The 18756-nt window shown below is 46.6% G+C and overlaps 1 protein-coding gene across 1 annotated transcript; it reads left to right on the forward strand.

Annotated features, from left to right (window-relative positions):
* Positions 1 to 15616: 15616 nt before the first annotated feature.
* On the forward strand, positions 15617 to 18396 carry LOC119315563. Its single transcript, XM_037590135.1, has 2 exons — positions 15617 to 16724; positions 17928 to 18396. Exons 1-2 carry the CDS (start codon positions 15617 to 15619, stop codon positions 17975 to 17977), a joined length of 1158 nt encoding a protein of 385 aa, XP_037446032.1. The 3' UTR covers positions 17978 to 18396.
* The last annotated feature ends 360 nt before the right edge of the window (positions 18397 to 18756 follow it).

Raw genomic sequence — 18756 nt, forward strand, 5'->3', positions numbered from 1 at the left:
GCACCTCGTACCAAGGCACGGGAAAATGCGCCGGACCTACGAGATATGTTGGAGGACAAGGCAAGGCAAACAAGATTGATCTACGGATCACGTGGGCGCCCCACGACTCGAGATGATAACCGTCACGCCGGCAACAAATTCAACAGGGCCGAACACAGTAGACAAAGCTCATTGGAGCTACATCGTGATATAGCCCAGTACAGAGGCGCCGCACACCCACTATGCTTCGCAGACGAAATAATGGATCATCAAATCCCCGAGGGTTTCAAACCCGTAAACATCGAATCATATGATGGCACAACAGATCCTGCGGTATGGATCGAGGATTATCTCCTTCATATCCACATGGCCCGCGGCGATGATTTCCACGCCATCAAATACCTCCCACTCAAGCTTAAAGGACCAGCTCGGCATTGTCTTAACAGCTTGCCAACAGGATCAGTCAGTTGTTGGGAGGACCTGGAAGCCGCATTCCTCGACAATTTCCAGGGCACTTATGTGCGACCCCCAGACGCCGATGACCTAAGTCACGTAATTCAGCAGCCAGAGGAATCAGCCAGGCAATTCTGGACACGGTTCCTAACAAAGAAAAATCAAATTGTCGACTGTCCGGACGCTGAGGCCCTAGCAGCCTTCAAGCACAATATCCGTGACGAGTGGCTTGCCCGGCACCTTGGACAGGAAAAGCCGAAGTCTATGGCAGCACTCACGACACTCATGACCCGCTTTTGCACGGGAGAAGACACTGGCTTGCTCGTAGCAAAAATATGACCAAGAACCCTGGTAATTCGGATACCAGGGGCAGTAGTGCCAGGTCGCGTCGCAACAAGCAGAAGCGCCGCATTAACGGCGACAATGCTGAGGATACGGCAGTTAATGCCGGATTCAGAGGCTCTAAATCCGGTCAGCGGAAAAAGCCATTCAAAAGGAATCCTAGGGGCCCGTCCAGTCTGGACCGAATACTCGATCACTTGTGCCAGATACATGGCACCCCCAAAAAGCCGGCCAATCACACCAACAGGGATTGTTGGGTGTTCAAGCAGGCAGGCAAGTTAAATGCCGAAAACGAAGACAAGGGGCTGCATAACGATGACGACGAAGAGCCCCGGCCGCCGAACAACAGTGGACAGAAGGGCTTTCCCCCAGAAGTGCGGACAGTGAACATGATATACACAACCCACGTCCCCAAGAGGGAGCAGAAGCGCGCGTTAAGGGACGTATACGCGGTAGAGCCAGTCGCCCCAAAGTTCAACCCATGGTCCTCCTGCCCGATCACCTTTGATCGAAGGGACCACCCCACTAGCATCCATCATGGCGGATTCGCTGCATTGGTTCTAGACCCAATTATTGACGGATTTCATCTCACTAGAGTCCTTATGGACGGCGGCAGCAGCCTGAACCTGCTTTACCAGGATACAGTGCGGAAAATGGGCATAGATCCCTCGAGGATTAAGCCCACCAAAACAACCTTTAAAGGCGTAATACCAGGTGTAGAGGCCAACTGTACAGGCTCAGTCACACTTGAAGTGGTCTTCGGATCTCCGGATAATTTCCGAAGCGAGGAGTTAATCTTCGACATAGTCCCATTCCGTAGTGGCTATCACGCATTGCTCGGGCGAACCGCATTCGCCAAGTTCAATGCGGTACCGCACTACGTATACCTTAAGCTCAAGATGCCAGGCCCTCGAGGAGTAATTATAGTCAATGGAAACACCGAACGCTCCCTCCGAACGGAGGAGCACACGGCGGCCCTTGCAGTGGAAGTACAAAGCAGCCTCTCCAGGCAGTTCTCCAGTCCGGCCACTAAACGACCGGACACCGTCAAGCGCGCCCGGAGTAACCTACAACAAGACCGCCTGGCACGATCCGAGCAAGCGTAGCAATACGGCCCCAACCCCAGCCCTAGCAAAAAGGTGACGCCAGTGCTTGGCATACATAACTACGCTCTAGAAATACCATGGGTACAGGGGGAGGGGCACCATCACGGCACGCCCGAAGCACGGCTTAAACCGCACCAGGGGCTGCCGATTTTTTAATTTTCTCTTACTTTCAGGAATCCATTCTTCGGAAGGCCTGTTCGGCAGTTCAATTGCCGCACAAACGATGCAAGAACCAGGGAAGCAGACAAGCCACGCCGCATTACGGAACTCCCAGGTGGTCTCTATCACGAGCAGTATACCTGTTTCGCATACTATTCCTCAGCTTGCCCCGGGAACAAACATGTTAAACAGTCCAACCTTTTGCTTATCGCATTATTTGTATCATTCTGCTTTGATCGCAGCCCTCTTTAATAAACAATGCATAGCTTTTGTCTATTTTTGCATTACTCTTTTTTTATATATGTTCCTTAACGACATGTTGCACCCGTACACTTTGGTACGGCCAAAATACGCCAGGGGCTTCAGTACCCCTCAACATGGTGTGAGAAATCCGAACACTTTAACAAGTGCGGCACCCCGAACTTATAGCATTATATGCATCGGCTCCGAATCATGTCTTGGGTCAATAGTTGGGTTTGCACGGCTCCTATGTTTTGGTGCCTTACGTTCCGCTATATCGACTAAGGTAGCACTAGGAGTACCACTGCGATTGTGCCCCAGTTGAGCTGGGTCGAGCACCTCAGTGGAGAAAGCTAAAACTATTTTCATGATGAACAGAGAGCCGGTCGCTGTTTGAGAGGTTTTTCGAGTCCCTAAAGACTTATGTCGCCTAGAGCGAGGAGTCGGCTCTGTCCGGCCAAGGCGTGGATAGCGCCCCGAACTCGGTCTTCCGAATACCAGGGGCTTCGCCGAAATTTAAAATTATAGAATTCTATAGCTAAGTGAGAGTGTTCATGCATTATAGTCCGATTGCCTTGTTCGTTGGGCTGAGCGCCTCCCTCGAAGGACCCAAACATGGGAAAAAGAGCGCTCAGGTTTATCCCCGAACACCCCAGCACTAGCGGCATGGGGGCAGAAGCCGACAACTCGCCATCTCTCAGAATTGATAAATAGCCGCACAGAAGGTAATATTTTAAATTCCAACAGCATTGCTTAGCGTATATGAACAAGTTTTCAGCGCACAGGACAAAACGAGCAAGTTTCACTCAAAAATTACATCCCTAGAACATTCATCCGCCACAAGGCAGGCACCCTTTAGAACCTCCTTATAATAATTCTCGGGCTTGCGATGCTCTTTCCCCAGCGGTGGCCCGTCCTTCACAAGCTTCTCAGCATCCAGCTTGCCCCAGTGCACCTTAGCACGGGCAAGGGCCCTACGGGCACCTTCAATGCAGACGGAGCGCTTGATGACTTCGAGCCTTGGACATGCCTCCACCAGCCGCCACACCAGCCCGAAATAGCTCCCAGGCAGAGCCTCTCCAGGCCACAGCCGAACTATGAGGCCCTTCATGGCCTGTTCGGCCGCCTTGTGGAGCTCGACCAGTTGCTTCAGCTGGTCGCTCAGGGGCACGGGGTGTCCGGCCTCAGCATACTGAGACCAGAACACCTTCTCTGTTGACCTGCCCTCCTCGGCTCGATAGAATGTGGTGGCTTCGGACACACTCTGGGGAAGATCTGCGAACGCTCCTGGAGAGCTCCGGATTCGGGTAAGTAACAAGTAACTCATGTTTATATGTTTGCTTTGCATAAAGAATGCCTTGCCCACCGCAATCTTCTTCCCCTCATCCAACTCCTGGAGGGTCCTTTGGGATTCGGCCTTGGCAGACTTGGCATTTTCAATAGCCGCCGCGAGCTCGGACGTTCGCGTCTTTGAGTCAAGCTCCAAACTCTCATGTTTTTTCATGAGAACCTGGAGCTCTTGCTGCACCTTGCCAACCTGGGTCTCGTACTTCTCCCGCTCGGTGCGCTCCGTGGCCGCCCTCTTCTCGGCCTCGACCAGCGCTTGCTTAAGGGTCGCCACCTCAGACGTGGCCCCTACAATAGCCACAATAATCCTATCATTTTTTGCAATTGCACCTTTTTATATATATTTAAACAAGGTATTTCTTACCTTCATTGTCCTCGAGCTGCTTCTTGGCACGCCCGAGCTCTTGCTTGGACCGCTCGAGGTTCTGCTTTAGCGTGTTCACTTCCTAGTCAGTGCGGCGGACGCAAGCAGAGAAGCCTGCATACGCATATTGACTCCTTTTTGTTAGACTCCTGCGAATTTTCTTTGATCCTCTATTCGGCTTTTCTTCTCGAATGCCAAACAGAGCATCATGGGCTACTGTCTATGCGGTAATATTATTTACAAATTTTTTACTTACCTCAAAGCCTGTTAAAAGGCTAGCACAAGCTTCAGTCAGTCCGCTCTTGGCGGACTGAACCTTCTGGACCACCGCACTCATAATGGTGCGGTGCTCGTCGTTGATGGAGGCGCCTTGGAGCGCCTCCAACAGATTGTCCAGCGCCTCCGATTGGACGGGGGTCACCGGCACGGTGGGCTTGCTCCTCTTGGAAGGAGGTCCCCCGCCGGACTCTAGAACCTTTGAAGGTTCTGGAGCGGTGTCCGGCCTAGAGCCGGACTTGGAGCCCTGGGGGGTTTCATCCCCTTTACTCCTGGAGTCCGGGAGGTCGCCTTGCGGCGCCTCAGGACCACCTCCTCCCGGCTTGGAACCTGTTGGGACAACACTTTGGTGTCGTCCGTAGGGCGGGGGGAGGAAGCCGTCGGAAGCTAGTTCACATCCGACGAGTCCAGTGAGCCGCTCGACGACGTGTCGAGCCGGTCTTTGGGTGGGCTGCATAATCATATTCGACATAAGGGAAAGCTGTGCAATAAAGGAATACTATGAATTACTCTGGTATCCGGATACTTACGATTTCGCCAGGGGCTTGGCCCTGAGCGGCCACTCTTCTCCGCCGTTGTCGGCGTCGGTGGAGTAGTCCGGAGGAAGGGTTTCCCCATCTTGGACCCACCGGCCTCCCTAGAGAGGGCGGCCTTCCTTTTCTTCTCTCCTCCCGCTGGAGGGGGAGAGGTCTATTCTTCTTCCTTCTCGTCTTAATGGGAGGAATGCGCCTCGGAACCGTCGGATGATGGATCCTACACCTCCTGGCGCCGGGCACTCTTTCGAGTCCTCGTGGCCTTTTTCGCGGCCTTCTTCTCCGGCACCACATAGGGTGCCGGAACCAGCAGCTTCGCCAAACGAGCGTCCGCTGGGCCTTCGGGCAAAGGAGCCGGACAGTTGATCTGTCCGGACGTCTTCTGCCAATCCTGTCAAAGGTAAGGGAGCTTAGATCCCGCATGGAGTCAAACTATGAAAAACTGATACCCTGTAAAAGGAAAAAACAGCTTACCACATGAGCGTGACGCTGTGTACTGAATCCGCAATCCTCGGTAGCGGATGCGGGGGCCTCGGCACTCTTGAAAATCACCTTCCAGGCATCTGCGTACGTCGTGTCAAAGAGCCTGCTCAGAGTTCGATGCCGCGCCGGGTCGAACTCCCACAGGTTGAAAGCCCGTTGTTGACACGGGAGGATCAGGCGGATGAGCATAACCTGGACTACGTTGACAAGTTTGAGGTTCTTGTCCACCAGGGTTTGGACGCATGTTTGGAGTCCGGTCAGCTCTCCTTTTTTACCCCACGACAGGCCCGTCTCCTTCCAGGAGGTGAGCCGCGTAGGGGGTACGGATCGAAACTCGGGGGCTGCGACCCATTCGGGGTCGCGCGGCTCGGTGATGTAAAACTACCCCGTTTGCCACCCCTTCAGGGTCTCCACAAAGGAGCCCTCGATCCATAAGACATTGGGCATCTTGCCCACCATGGCGCCTCCGCACTCCGCCTGGTTGCCGCGCACCACCTTCGGCTTGACATTGAAAGTCTTGTGCCATAGGCCGAAATGGGGGCGGATGCAGAGGAAATCCTAGCACACGACGACAAAAGCCGAGATGTTGAGGACAAAGTTCGGGGCCAAATCGTGGAAATCCAGGCCATAGTAGAACATGAGCCCCTAGACAAATGGGTGGAGAGGGAAGCCCAGTCCATGGAGGAAATGGGGGAGGAACACCACCCTCTCATGGGGCCTAGGGGTGGGGATGAGCTGCCCCTTTTCGGGAAGCCGGTACACGATGTCGTTAGACAAGTATCCGGCCTTCCTCAGTTTTTTGATGTGTCCCTCCGTGACGGAGGAGACCATCCACTTGCCTCCCGCTCCGGAGATGGCTGGAGAAGGTTGAGGTGGGGAGTGCGGACTTGGGCGCTGGAGCTCGAGTGCGCGAGAATGGATAAGCAAGGGAGGAAGAAGGCGTAGGTGAAAAGGTGGATCCTTATCCCCTTATATGGGTGGACGCAACTACGTGTCCCCACCAGCCTAGTAAAACTCGCTTATCTCCAAGCGCCGTAATCAATGGCGCGGTTGGGTTACCCACGCCCGTATTGATGAGAATCCAGAATAAGGGGACACGATCTCTGCTTTAACTAGACGTGCCAAGGAAACCGCCTCGCAAGACGCGCTGAGATGGGATAATGAAACGACTCAGATAAAGGCTTGGCCGTGGTGTGTCGCACTACGGAATACGTCAGCAGATTAGATTTGTGTAAATATTATTCTCTCTATGGCAATATGTGGAAACTTGTTTTGCAGAGCCGGACACTATCTTTGTGTTCAAAATCTTCTATGAAGTACTTGGAGGAGGAACCCGCCTTACAATGCCGAAGACAATCTACGCGCCGGACTCGTCGTCATTGAAGCCTGGTTCAGGGGCTACTGAGGGAGTCCTGGATAGGGGTGTTCGGATAGCCAGACTATACCTTCAGTCGGACTCCTGGGCTATGAAGATACAAGATTGAAGACTTCGTCCCGTGTTCGGAAGGGACTTTCCTTGGCGTGGAAGGCAAACTTGGCGATACGGATATGTAGTTCTCCTACCATTGTAACCGACTTTGTGTAACCCTAACCCTCTCCGGTGTCTATATAAACCGGAGGGTTTTAGTCCATAGGACAAGATACAAACACAACAATCATACCATAGACTAGCTTCTAGGGTTTAGCCTCTCCGATCTCGTGGTAGATCTACTCTTGTACTACCCATATCATCAATATTAATCAAGCAGGACGTAGGGTTTTACCTCCATCGAGAGGGCCCGAACCTGGGTAAAACTTTGTGTCCCTTACCTCCTGTTACCATCTGGCCTAGACGCACAGTTCGGGACCCCCTACCCGAGATCCGCCGGTTTTGACACCGACACCCCCCTTTCCTTCCTCCTCTCTCCTTCCCTTCCCCCTTCTCCTACTCCTACTAGGAAAGAAGGAGTCCTACTCCCGGTGGGAGTAGGACTCCCCCTGGCGCGCCCTCCTCCTTGGCCGGCCGCCTCGCCCCTAGCTCCTTTATATACGGGGGAAGGGGGCACCCCAAGACACAACAATTGATCATTGATCTCTTAGCCATGTGTGGTGCTTAGGCGAAGCCCTGCGTCGGTAACTTCATCAACACCATCACCACGCCGTCGTGCTGATGAAGCTCTTCCCCGAAGCTCTACTGGATCGTGAGTTCGCGGGACGTCACCGAGCTGAACGTGTGCTGAACGCGGAGGTGCCGTACATTCGGTATTGAGGATCGGTCAATCGTGAAGACGTACGACTACATCAACCGCGTTGTCATAACGCTTCTGCTTACGGTCTATGAGGGTATGTAGACGACACTCTTCCCTCTCGTTGCTATGCATCACCATGATCTTGTGTGTGCGTAGGAATTTTTTTTGAAATTGCTACGTTCCCCAACAACATGTACCATTTACCCCAAGTTAAATGTAGAATTAAGCAAGACTCAAGCAAATGAAGATTAACAAGGCAACATGGAAGGAGAGATCACTTTGAGCACCTGAGTACATTGCAAGATGGGTGTGTACCCATGGAAAGATCTTGCTGCCCTATTTTTTCCAATTGAATTGTAGATTATTTGTCGCCCTCCTATGCAAAGATGTGTATCTCTTATATGCAATGTAGCCACATAATTTAACGCAATTGACAATGACGAGTTTAGGCAGATGGTTCAGGCCCTTGGTCAATTTGGCCAAGATTTAGATCCACCTAGTCACTATGATCTCCGGGAGACATTGGTGAAGTCTGAGTATGCAAGAACCTGATACGTCTTTGTTGCATCTATTTTTTCAAACACTTTTGCTCTTGTTTTGGATTCTAATTTACATGATTTGAATGAAACTAACCTGGACTGATGTTGTTTTCGACAGAAGTACCATGGTGTTGTTTTTGTGCAGAAATAAAATTTCTCGAAATTGGACGAAACTTTTTGAAGATTTTTTATGGAATATATAAAAAATACTGGAGCAAAGATCCACTTGAGGGGGCTACCAGATGCCCACAAGGCAACAGGGCGCGGCCACCCCTCCGAGGAACCATAAGAAGAGTAGGAGCCCGAGAAAGATTTCAGGTGACTAGCGATAATTTATCTTTATTACTCTCATGTGTACAATTTCATAGCATTCCTTTAATATTTCTTGCAGTATTAGAACAAATTGGAGATACAGAACGTGGAGGCCCTGGCCACTACGTTGGTAACTGCATCTAGAAGAAAGCCTGCTTCATCTGTGGTTTGGAGGGGCACAATGTCAATAATTGCGCAGCCTGGGAGCAACCTCATCCAGTTGCCACTTTCTTTGGGAGTTCTGCACTGGAACTGGGGTTCTATCACATTGACGCTCCTGTGGGTAGAGAAGCAAATTGGCTGAACTTCAGGAATTGTGGAGAATTTTGGATCATGAAAGGCGAAATCAACAAGTCAGATCTAGTTAAGAATCTCTCTGGGATATTCTGCAAAAATAAGCAATGGACATGGCAGATCAGGCCACTGTCAGAGAAGAAGTTCCTGGTCAGATTTCCACCCTGGAAAGATGTCAATGAACTAATTGAATTCCCTGCCATTAATCTGCCCATCGATGGCGTGTCTGTGTCTGTGGAAAAATGGACCGGTTCAATTGACCCATTCAGCGAGCTTACTGAAGCATGGGTCGTCGTGGAGGGCCTGTCATCCAAATGGGGCACATGGAAAGTCCTATCTCATATTGCTTCCTTCTTTGGAATTCTTGTGGATGTAGATTGGAATGGTCTGATGAAGAGCTTCTATGAGAAAGTGAGGGTCAAAATTGCTTGTAGGGACCCAGCTAAAATTCCTTTTGAAAGGATTATGGAGATGAGGAAAAAACTCTATATATTATCCTTTACTGTGGAAGGTTTTGACCAGATAGGGGCTGGTGATCCTAATGATGATGATGGACCTACTGACATAGTTGTGGATGATGACAACAAGGTAATTGATGATGAGGAACTAGATAAGGACATCCTGGATGATGGAGAGGAACCCATAGATGACCTAGACCTTGCCAACAGGGCCCCCACAAAAACTCCAGCTGGGAAGAAAGCAACTGATGATGGTGCTACATTCCACCCCCTGCTCTGGTTGAGGCATGCATCTCTCCTGTGAGAACTAATAAGAAGACTAAAGAAGAAACTGTGACCCAGAGCATGTGCTCTTCGATACCCTTCTCTGAGGCAATCAAAATCCTTAGCACTCCCCACAACAAAGCAAATGAGACCAGTGTGATTGCTGCATCGTCAAGCAGTGATGCTGCTATCAATTCCCCCAGTGTCTGCTCAAAAACTATACTGTTCTGGCCTGCTGGAAGAGCTGGAGGACTCTGCTTCTGATACTGACAGTGAAACTGCTAAACCAGATGAGGGGATGGACACTGTTGAAGCTCCAATAGCCAATGGCTTGAAGATAATGGGACTTATGGAGAAAACCAAGGAAAGGGCTACAACCAAGAACAAGTGGGGTCTGGTGGTTGCTTCAAGACTGTGCTCCAGGGTCCACAACAGGCAAAATATTATGGAGAAAGCTGCAGCAAACAAGATGAAGTAAAACCTGGAAACCCCCCTACATTTAAAAGTAAGTCCTTTGCTGCTGAATCTACATCTAATTTAGAGGCTTATGCTTCTGCAGTTAATATCAAGATTGGTGATGATGAGATAGAAAAAAACCAGATCATTAATGACATTATTAGAAATGAAACTGAAAATGCCTTTTATTTGCTTCTCAGAATCCTGAGATATCTCTGCCTGACAATTTAGATACTGGATTTAATGCTGACAATGGAGTTTTTACTCCAAAGAGACATTCCCAACACCAACACACCAGGGGGCACTGCTGATGTTGAGGGTGGTTCTGGGAATGCTGTAAGAGGGGGACTTTTTAGTCTGACACATCCATTCAAAATCCCATGATTGGTATCTTTTGGAATATTAGGGGTTTGGGCCAAAAAGGGAAACTACAGTGCCTGTCTGACTTAGTTAACAAGTATAAGCCTGATTTTTTAGGCTTTCAAGAAATTAAGAGAGAGACCTTGTCTGATTCTTTCCTCAATGCCCTAGCTGGCTCTACTGCTTATGAATGGCATATGCTACTTGCAGTAGGCTCTGCTGGGGGTATCCTCGTGGGTACTAAATCTAATCTTTTTGAGGTCCTTAGTGTTAGTAATAAAAAAGATTGTATTATCATTACCTTAAAAACAAAACTGATGGTTTCTGCTGGCATTTGATTGTGGTTTATGGCACAGCTTATGTTGTAGACAAAATTGACTTTATTGCTAAACTACATGAAAGTATGGATGACTTGTGCTATCCTGTTTTGTTTGGGGGTGACTTCAATCTGATTAGAGAGGCTAAAGATAAATCTTCAGGCAATATTAACACTTCTTGGACGTTCTTGTTCAATGACTGGATAAATAAATGGGGCCTTATGGAGTATAAGCTGTCTAACAGGGTTTATACCTGGAGTAATAATCAGGACAACCCAATCTTTACCACTATTGACAGAGTTTTCTCTGCTACTAGCTGGGACAGTCACTTCCCCCTTACACTTTGTGTGTGCTACCTAGAGTGGGAAGTGACCATGCCCCAATTCTCCTTGACTCCGGGGTGGGTACTTCTAACCCATCCAGACCATTTAAATTTGAGAAGTGGTGGCTGGAACAACCAGATTTTCGAGCCTTGGTGGAAAGGATTTGGGCCACACCTTCACCATGCACAACTGGTATTGGGACTTGGCAGTTCAAAACCAAGCTGTTTAGGAAAAGTGTTAAAGGATGAAGTATAAACCTAGAAGCAGCCATGAAGAAAAGGAAAAAGGACCTACTACAGGAATTTGATATCCTTGATGTCTTTGCTGAACAAAACAGAACCAATGCTGGGTATGTCCTCAGAATGAAACAAATCAAGGGAGAGCTTGAAGAGATTTGGAGAAAAGAGGAAACTGCCATGTGGCAGAGATCTAGAGAAAGGAAGATCAAAGAGGGAGATAGAAACACAACATATTTTCATGCTGTTGCTAACCAACGCAGAAGGAAAAACTAGCTATCTATCCTGGAAGGGCCAGATGGCCCTGTATACTCCACTAAGGACATGTTGGATGTTGCTACTAAATTTTATAAAAACCTTTTTGGTTATGAACACAGACCCAATATCCATCTAGATGACCAGTTTTGGTCTGAGGAAGAACTGGTGACAGAAGCAGAGAATGCTTCCCTGGAAAAGCCCTTTTCAGAAGAGGAAATTAAAGAAGCCATCATGAGCTCATATGCTAATGGGGCCCCTGGCCCTGATGGCCTATCATTTCTTTTTTATCAACACTTTTGGGTGGTTATCAAAAATGATTTTATGGCACTGGTGAGAGATTTTGAAAATGGGACCCTGGACATGATCATGCTTTCATGGTGTTTCCAGATGGACATGAGGGAGCATATGGCATACATTGGAGTGTGATTGAAGAGGCTATGGGAAATAGTGAACAACTTGAGCTTCGTCGAAGTGCAAGAGTTAGAGATCTCCATGATGAAGAGTTTGAGTCAGACGAAGAAGAACTAGAGGAGGCATGTTCAGAAGGGAGGACATAGAGCACGAGAATGATGAAGATGGAGTGGTGATTGGGCGCACTTATGTGGGTGATGAATCATCCATGAAGTCATGAACTACTGCTTGAGCCGCTACTGCTTGGGCAAGGGTTGTTGTTTGGCTGCTGTTGTTGTAGCTATGTGAGCTGCTGCTTGGTTGCTACCATTTGGCCCCTTTATCTTATACAATCATTCTAAGAAAATGTTATGCATTTATCCTTGCTGCGTGAACCACTGAACCTTATTCTTATGTGTTATTTCGCTATTTGTTGTGGTGTGTGAACCACTGAACCACAAACTTATATGATATTTCAGATTTTCAGTTATCTATGTGCTATGTTTCCTTTTTGTGCATATTATTAAAAAAACAGCCGAATTCTCGCCAATTTTTGTTTAAAAAATGCTTATTCCGGGTTAAGCTGCACTTAAGAGGCCATTGCTCTGAGTTGTCGCCTTTCGCTCGGCTTACGCTTACCTTTTTTGAAAATTGGGCAAGTACATGGGATTAACGATTTTTCATTGAGAAATATCCGATTTTGTTTTCATAGTTTATTGCACAAAGATCTTCTATCTGACTTTTAGGAAAGTGATCTCACATATATGGTGTGATTTTTGAAACCTGAATTACCTAGTATTTATGCGATTGAATTGAATCGACATATGCCAAAAAAGAGCAACGAGGATCGGGTGAGTCGATTCAGTTTTTGTGTGGAAGGATGAAAAACCAGCATGGAGGGGTGGTGGTGGGAGGTGGAGGCGAACATATGCACATATTTTGGACTTGGCTATAGGGTACCAAAAGGTCAACCTGAAACACTGTAGTAGAGTGTTGCTCGTGAGCTAGCTTAATTTAATTTTTGTAATAAACCCTCTAGCGTTTGGGATGGTGCCCTTAGTTTCCTCGCTAAATTAGTAGATGATGAAAACATTTATATCTATATATTGCTCTAGCACTTGGGATGCTGCCCCTAGTTTCCTCGGTAAACTAGTATAATAAAGCTAGCCTTCCTAAAGGGAAAACACTTTGTTAGTACAAAAAAACTTTTAGGATTTTTTTATGATAAAAAAACTTTTAGATAGAACCCACAACTTGCTAAAGGGTCTGACACAACAGAACTGTGCTAATCATGCCGGGCACGACATAGCCCGCCAAGGCCCGATTAGTGAATGGGTCATGTTGTGCTGGCATGCGTGTTGCGCCCTCAGGCCCAAGCATAACCCCTTTGCTAATCGGGCCAGCCCGTCAGCACGCCAGGCATGTAAGCCCACGTGTTTATTGGCCTGCCAGGACTATTTTTTGAGCCATTGTTAGCCTATTGGGTTGCTTTTTATGGGAAAAAGTCCAAAACAAACCTTTTCAGAACTGGTTAGGAATGGGCGCTACTATCCCAGCCCGGATCCAGCCAGGTTCTATTGATCATGTCCCCTTCCCAACAGTTGTATCTTGTCTTACCCAGCATTTATCGTAGGCACGATAACTGGTATACCAGAGGTGCGTCCTTCCCGGTCCTCTCGTACTATGGCGGCTCAAATTAAAGCCATGAAACAAGTAGGTGGCAAATCAAAACTGGAACTAGCTCAATTTCGCAGTTGAATTTATAGGCGAAAGCTAAATCAGACCCTGAACTCTCAATCCCTGGAATCAGCACACCAAACTCTTTAATCCCGGTCCATTGCGAACCTTCAAGGGACTTAGCCAGTATTTGCTGAATTGGGTCGGCCCATTAGCGTAGTCACTCGCGCTCACGCACTACTCTGGTTTTTCTTTGTTTTTTTTTTCTCTTTTCTTTTACATAGTTCGACATTTTTAAATTTGTATACACTTATTTCAAACACATGCCACGTATGATCTGTTAAAAAAAATTGTACACACATTTTTTGAAACTCGTGAACATTCTTGAAATGTTAAAAAAAATTGAATGTACGAAACATTTTTTTGAATCACACCAATATTACTATTCATTGTATAAACATTTTTTTGAATTGGTCCATACATTTTTAAAACTTGTGATATTTTTTAGGTGTCACAAAATATTTTCAGGTTTCAGAAAATGTTTATGTTTCAAAAAGTGATCGCACTTTAAAATTTTGTCAAGGCGTCAGAAATGTTTTATGTTTCAAAAAATGTTCGCACTTTAAAATTTTGTTCAGGTTTCAAAAAGTGCTTGCCTTTTCAGAGTTGTTGGTTTTTTCACCCGCAAAAAATAAGAGTTGTTGGTTTTTAAAAGTATTCGAAATTTTAAAAAAATGCTCACACTTTATAAAATGTTCGAAGATTTTAGAGAAAAATACGTGTTCAATACTTGTTTGCTCCTAAAAAATGTTTACAAAGTTCGACGCTTTGCTTTCTGATTAAATATTTCGAGCCTCTGATTATGTCAGTCATAGTCGTTTGCTGTACTGGATAGCGGAATGGGGTCAACCCTGCCAGGTCCCAAGTTCGACTCCAAAGTAGTTGTTTCAATTTTTGAATTATTATTATGCTGCGCATTAAGAAAAAGAAAGGACAAATTTTTACGTCGCATATTAAGAAAAAAACTCGCTTCATGTCTGGTGGGCCGGCCCGGTCCAGTCCGCAGCCGATAATATGAAGCATTTTTTATTTACGAAATAGTTTAAGAAATTACAAAAGCATTATTTAATAAATTTGACACAATTTTGAACATCCAAAACACTTTACATAGCATGTGAAGAACTGTTGGAACTCCGTTTTTTTTTAAAAAAAATGTGATTTTTTTAAAATTCACTTACAGTTTTGAAAAATGCAAATAGAATTTCAAAATTCCAAACATAGTTCGAATCCAAAGCAGTTGTTTCTGTTTTCGAATTATTATTATGTTGCGTATTAAGAAAAAGAGAGGACAAATTTTTACATCGCATATTAAGAAAAAAAAAACTAGCTTCATGTCTGGTGGGCCGGCCCGGTCCAGTCCGCAGCCGACAATCCGAAATATTTTTTTGTTTATGAAACAATTTAATAAATTACAAAAACAATATTTAAAAGACGTGACACAATTTTTAACGTTCAAAACACTTTTCATAGCATGTGGAGAACTGTTGACTCCGAACAATTTTTGACAAATGTGATTTTTTTAATCTCTTATAATTTTAAAAAATGCGAATATAATATCAATATTCCAAACATTTTTTAGAAGAATTTAATTTGTGCCAAAAATAGAATATATGAACATTTTTTAACTACTGGACAATTTCAGGAATGCGTGAACATTTTTAAGTCTTCACGGATTCTTGTTGTGTTAAAGTGGGCCGGCCCAAATTCTTGTCCGTGAGAGAGTAGCGGGTTATCACGGTCGGCATTATAGTATTCCCAGTGTACCAGACAGGTCTAGGGTCGAAAATAGACCGGGATTACAAGTTCAGAGTGCCAATTTCCGGAATTCAAAGCTCAAGGTTTGACTTAGCTTTTGTCTACAACTTCAAGGTTTGTTTTGGACTTTTTCTTTTTTATACCATATATATAAATTTAAAACAAAATGTTAAACGGGACATGTCGTGTCGGCCGATGTTCCCTGACGTGCCCCGTGCCGGGGCATGATCCGTTCAGCTCGTGCCGTGCCTGTGTGCTAACGGGCTGGACCAGCTGGCACGGCCCAGATGGCCACGTCAAAATAAGGCTGAAGCCGGTTCTGGTTGAACCGTTGAAGAGCCCAACCTGCCTCGTTTTGCTCCGACTCTTCCCCCAATCCCCACCCAAAACCCTCGCTTCCGCCGTCAATGGCGCCGCTGATCGACGATGTCACCGCCGAGATACTCCTCCGCCTCCCGCCGGACGAGCCGGAGCACCTCTTCCGCCCGGCCCTCGTCTGCAAGCCGTGGCTCCGCATCCTCTGCGACCCCGGCTTCCTCCGCCGTTACCGCGCCTTCCACGGCGCCCCTCCCCTCCTCGGCCTCCTCCACAGGCTCAGAGTGATCGACGGGGACGCGCCCGCCCGCTTCGCCTCCACCACCTCCGTGCCGGACTTCCCCCACCCGAGCTCCGACGGCCGCCGCACGCGCCCCCTCGACTGCCGCCACGGCCGCGTCCTCGTCCGCATGCTGGAGCACGATGACATGGACTACCTCGTCTGGGACCCCATCACGGGCGACCGCCACGCCGTCCCCGCCCCGGACATCGAGTGGCTCATCGAGTCCGCGGCAGTGCTCTGCGCCGCCGAGGGCTGCGACCACCTCGACTGCCACGGCGGCCCCTTCCGCGTGCTCTTCGCCGCCACCCACGACTACGAGGACACCATATGCGCGAGCGTCTACTCGTCGGAGACAGGGGCATGGACCGAGCCGGTGTGTCTCGACAACAGTTGTGAAACCTTTGCAAAGCACATGCGAGAGGGAGAAGCATATAGACGCTGCTATACACCCTATCTCCACCCTAAGCGAGGCACCCTTGTCGGAGATGCAGTCTACTTCACAGTTCGGCTGGGTAATGCAATCGTCAAGTATGACTTGGGCAAGAACAGCTTATCCATGATTGACCCGCCGCCGCACACCATGTATTACATTGCCCTCATGGCGATGGAGGAGAACAGTTCACTTGGCTTTGCCTACATTAAGGATTCCAGCCTCTATATGTGGTCAAGGAAGATGGATATGGAAGGACCTGCGGAATGGGTGCAATACAGGGTCATCGAACTGGAGAAAACGGTACCTGTTGCCAAACAAGATGAGAAACCATTTGTTGTTGGGTCTGCAGAGGGTGTGAGTGCCATCTTTGTTTGCACAGGTGCTGGCTTATTTATGATCAAGCTCAGCTCTGGGCAGCTTAAGAAGGTTGATGAGCCTGGGGTCTACTTTAGCGTCCTACCCTACATGAGCTTCTACACTCCAGGTATGATACTGGCCCTTGCTTATCTATTGTCATGCATTTTCTTTACAGCTTCTGGATGCTTGCTTAGTTCGTTGGTTCTGATTCATTAAACGGAATGTAGTTTTGTGTTTCATGTTTTAGTTAAGGCTTAAGGGTCATGACGTGGATCTATTGTATTGCTAAATGTGCACGCAAACTTGGTGATCTTATATTATTCTGTAACCTTGCTTCAGATTTTCTTTTTGTTAAATAGGACACTTCTCTTTTCTAGCATATGGCTGTAGCTCACGTATCAGGCTCTTGTAACCTTCATAATTAGTACTAGTACATACCCCTCACCAAAGTGGAATGCTGAGCTGAACTTTTGGTTATTATTTTTGTGCACGGTGTCTTTTTAGATCATGGCAGAATGTTATCACTATGACTAACTGACCTTCGAGTCGTTTATTTTCTGCTGAGCAGCTTACATACTGATCAGCAAGTCGTTATAATCAATTGTGCTTTTTTTTGTCGAATTTATCCTGATATTGTAAGTTACTGTCTGGATAATGCTTGTCTCGGCCAATTAGAACTAAACTAAGAGTGTAATCTCTGCTGTTTCTCTTTCCTGAAATCTGAAGTTCAGTGTCGATCTCATCTTCAGAAGGACTAATTGGCATTTTTGGACAGGGATCCAAGATATAGTTTAATCTCATCATAAAATGTTTGCCATCTGTAAATCATCTGAAGAACATATTTTAGTTTAGCAAGCATGTAACTCAGATGTTTTACGCGCATACCGCAAACATGGAAAAATGATGTCAAGTACTCAACATTATGCTATCCTAAAATAAAAGGCATCTCTTGTTTCATTGGTGAATCTGGACTCATGTGCTATTTACGCGGACCATTTTATGGGAAGTAAGCCAATTGCATATTACCCCCAGAATGAAGTTTCTCCATTCGTTAGAGCCGTTGATTGGTCAAGTAGATGATGAAACATGAACTTGCTGCTAGGCTAAATTGGAGACTACCAAACAATCAAATAAGACTTGTTGATATAATATTGTCCTGTTTCCTGGCTTTAGATTTTCTTCAAAAACTGTATGTTAATTTTTGGCATAGCTAAAGGTCATATCTGAAATCCATCCATGGAATCTTCTTTTGAACTAAGAAAAGGTACATGGCACAACAAATTATAAATTCTTAAGTTGGTCATGAGTTTTGTGCTTGGTATCTTTACAGATCGTGGCAGAATGTTGTCAATCGCTGGCGAGGACAAACTGATCTCTTAAGTGTGGCGTGCGCATTAGTGTTACATTGCATAGTGGACAAAATCCATCATCTGAAGTCTGCTGATGTTGCCTTTTCGAAGATACAACTATCAAGCTGGTCGTCGAGCAGTTTAAGCATGGAGGTTGCAAGTCCATTGTGGTTGTTCTTGTTCAATTCATCCTGATCATGTGGCCAGAAAAGGTTATTTCAGTTTAGTATACTACCATCAAGCTGGTCATATTTTGTTGAGCAGTTTAAACAGGGCGGTTGCAAGTCAATTGTGGTTGTTCTTGTTCAATTCATCCTGATCATGTGGCCAGAAAATATTATTCAGTTTAGTATGTTTGCCTCTTATCTGTTGAGTAGCTTAAGTAGGAATGGTCCAAGAATGGGAGTGTTATGCTGTCGTAAGAAGCAGCTATGTGACTTGTGGGTAAAAAAGGAGGCAAATGTTGACCTGGAAGTCATGTTTCTTCCCCTTTTTGCTGTTATACGAAGCTGAGTTGCCTAATCATTGCTTCCTTTACCTTCCGTTTTTGACGCAGGGAAATATAGAATGTTGTTTTTGTTTTTGATGAAAAGGACCAGGGCGGGGCCCTGTTCTTCTACAAAATGTTGGCTGTTGGTGTGGTTTGTGTACATTCTATGTTCTTCGATTTTGGTCATTATAGATGTTTAATAATTTTTGAACTGAGCGCATGATTAAAATGATAAGACTGTAGCCAGAAACTTAAGAATGCTAACAATAGGAATTGGCGGTGTGCTGCTACAGATTAATTGGTCACCTTTTGTTGTTCTT

This window comes from Triticum dicoccoides, chromosome 6A (genome assembly GCF_002162155.2).
Source record: "Triticum dicoccoides isolate Atlit2015 ecotype Zavitan chromosome 6A, WEW_v2.0, whole genome shotgun sequence".
NCBI lineage: Eukaryota > Viridiplantae > Streptophyta > Magnoliopsida > Poales > Poaceae > Triticum > Triticum dicoccoides.

Bases quoted from the DNA above. Each gene is read 5' to 3' on its own strand.
- LOC119315563 (XM_037590135.1), top strand. From the start codon at position 15,617: ATGGCGCCGCTGATCGACGATGTCACCGCCGAGATACTCCTCCGCCTC. The intron at 16,725-17,927 runs GTATGATACTGG...GTATCTTTACAG, and splicing joins CATGAGCTTCTACACTCCAG to ATCGTGGCAGAATGTTGTCA.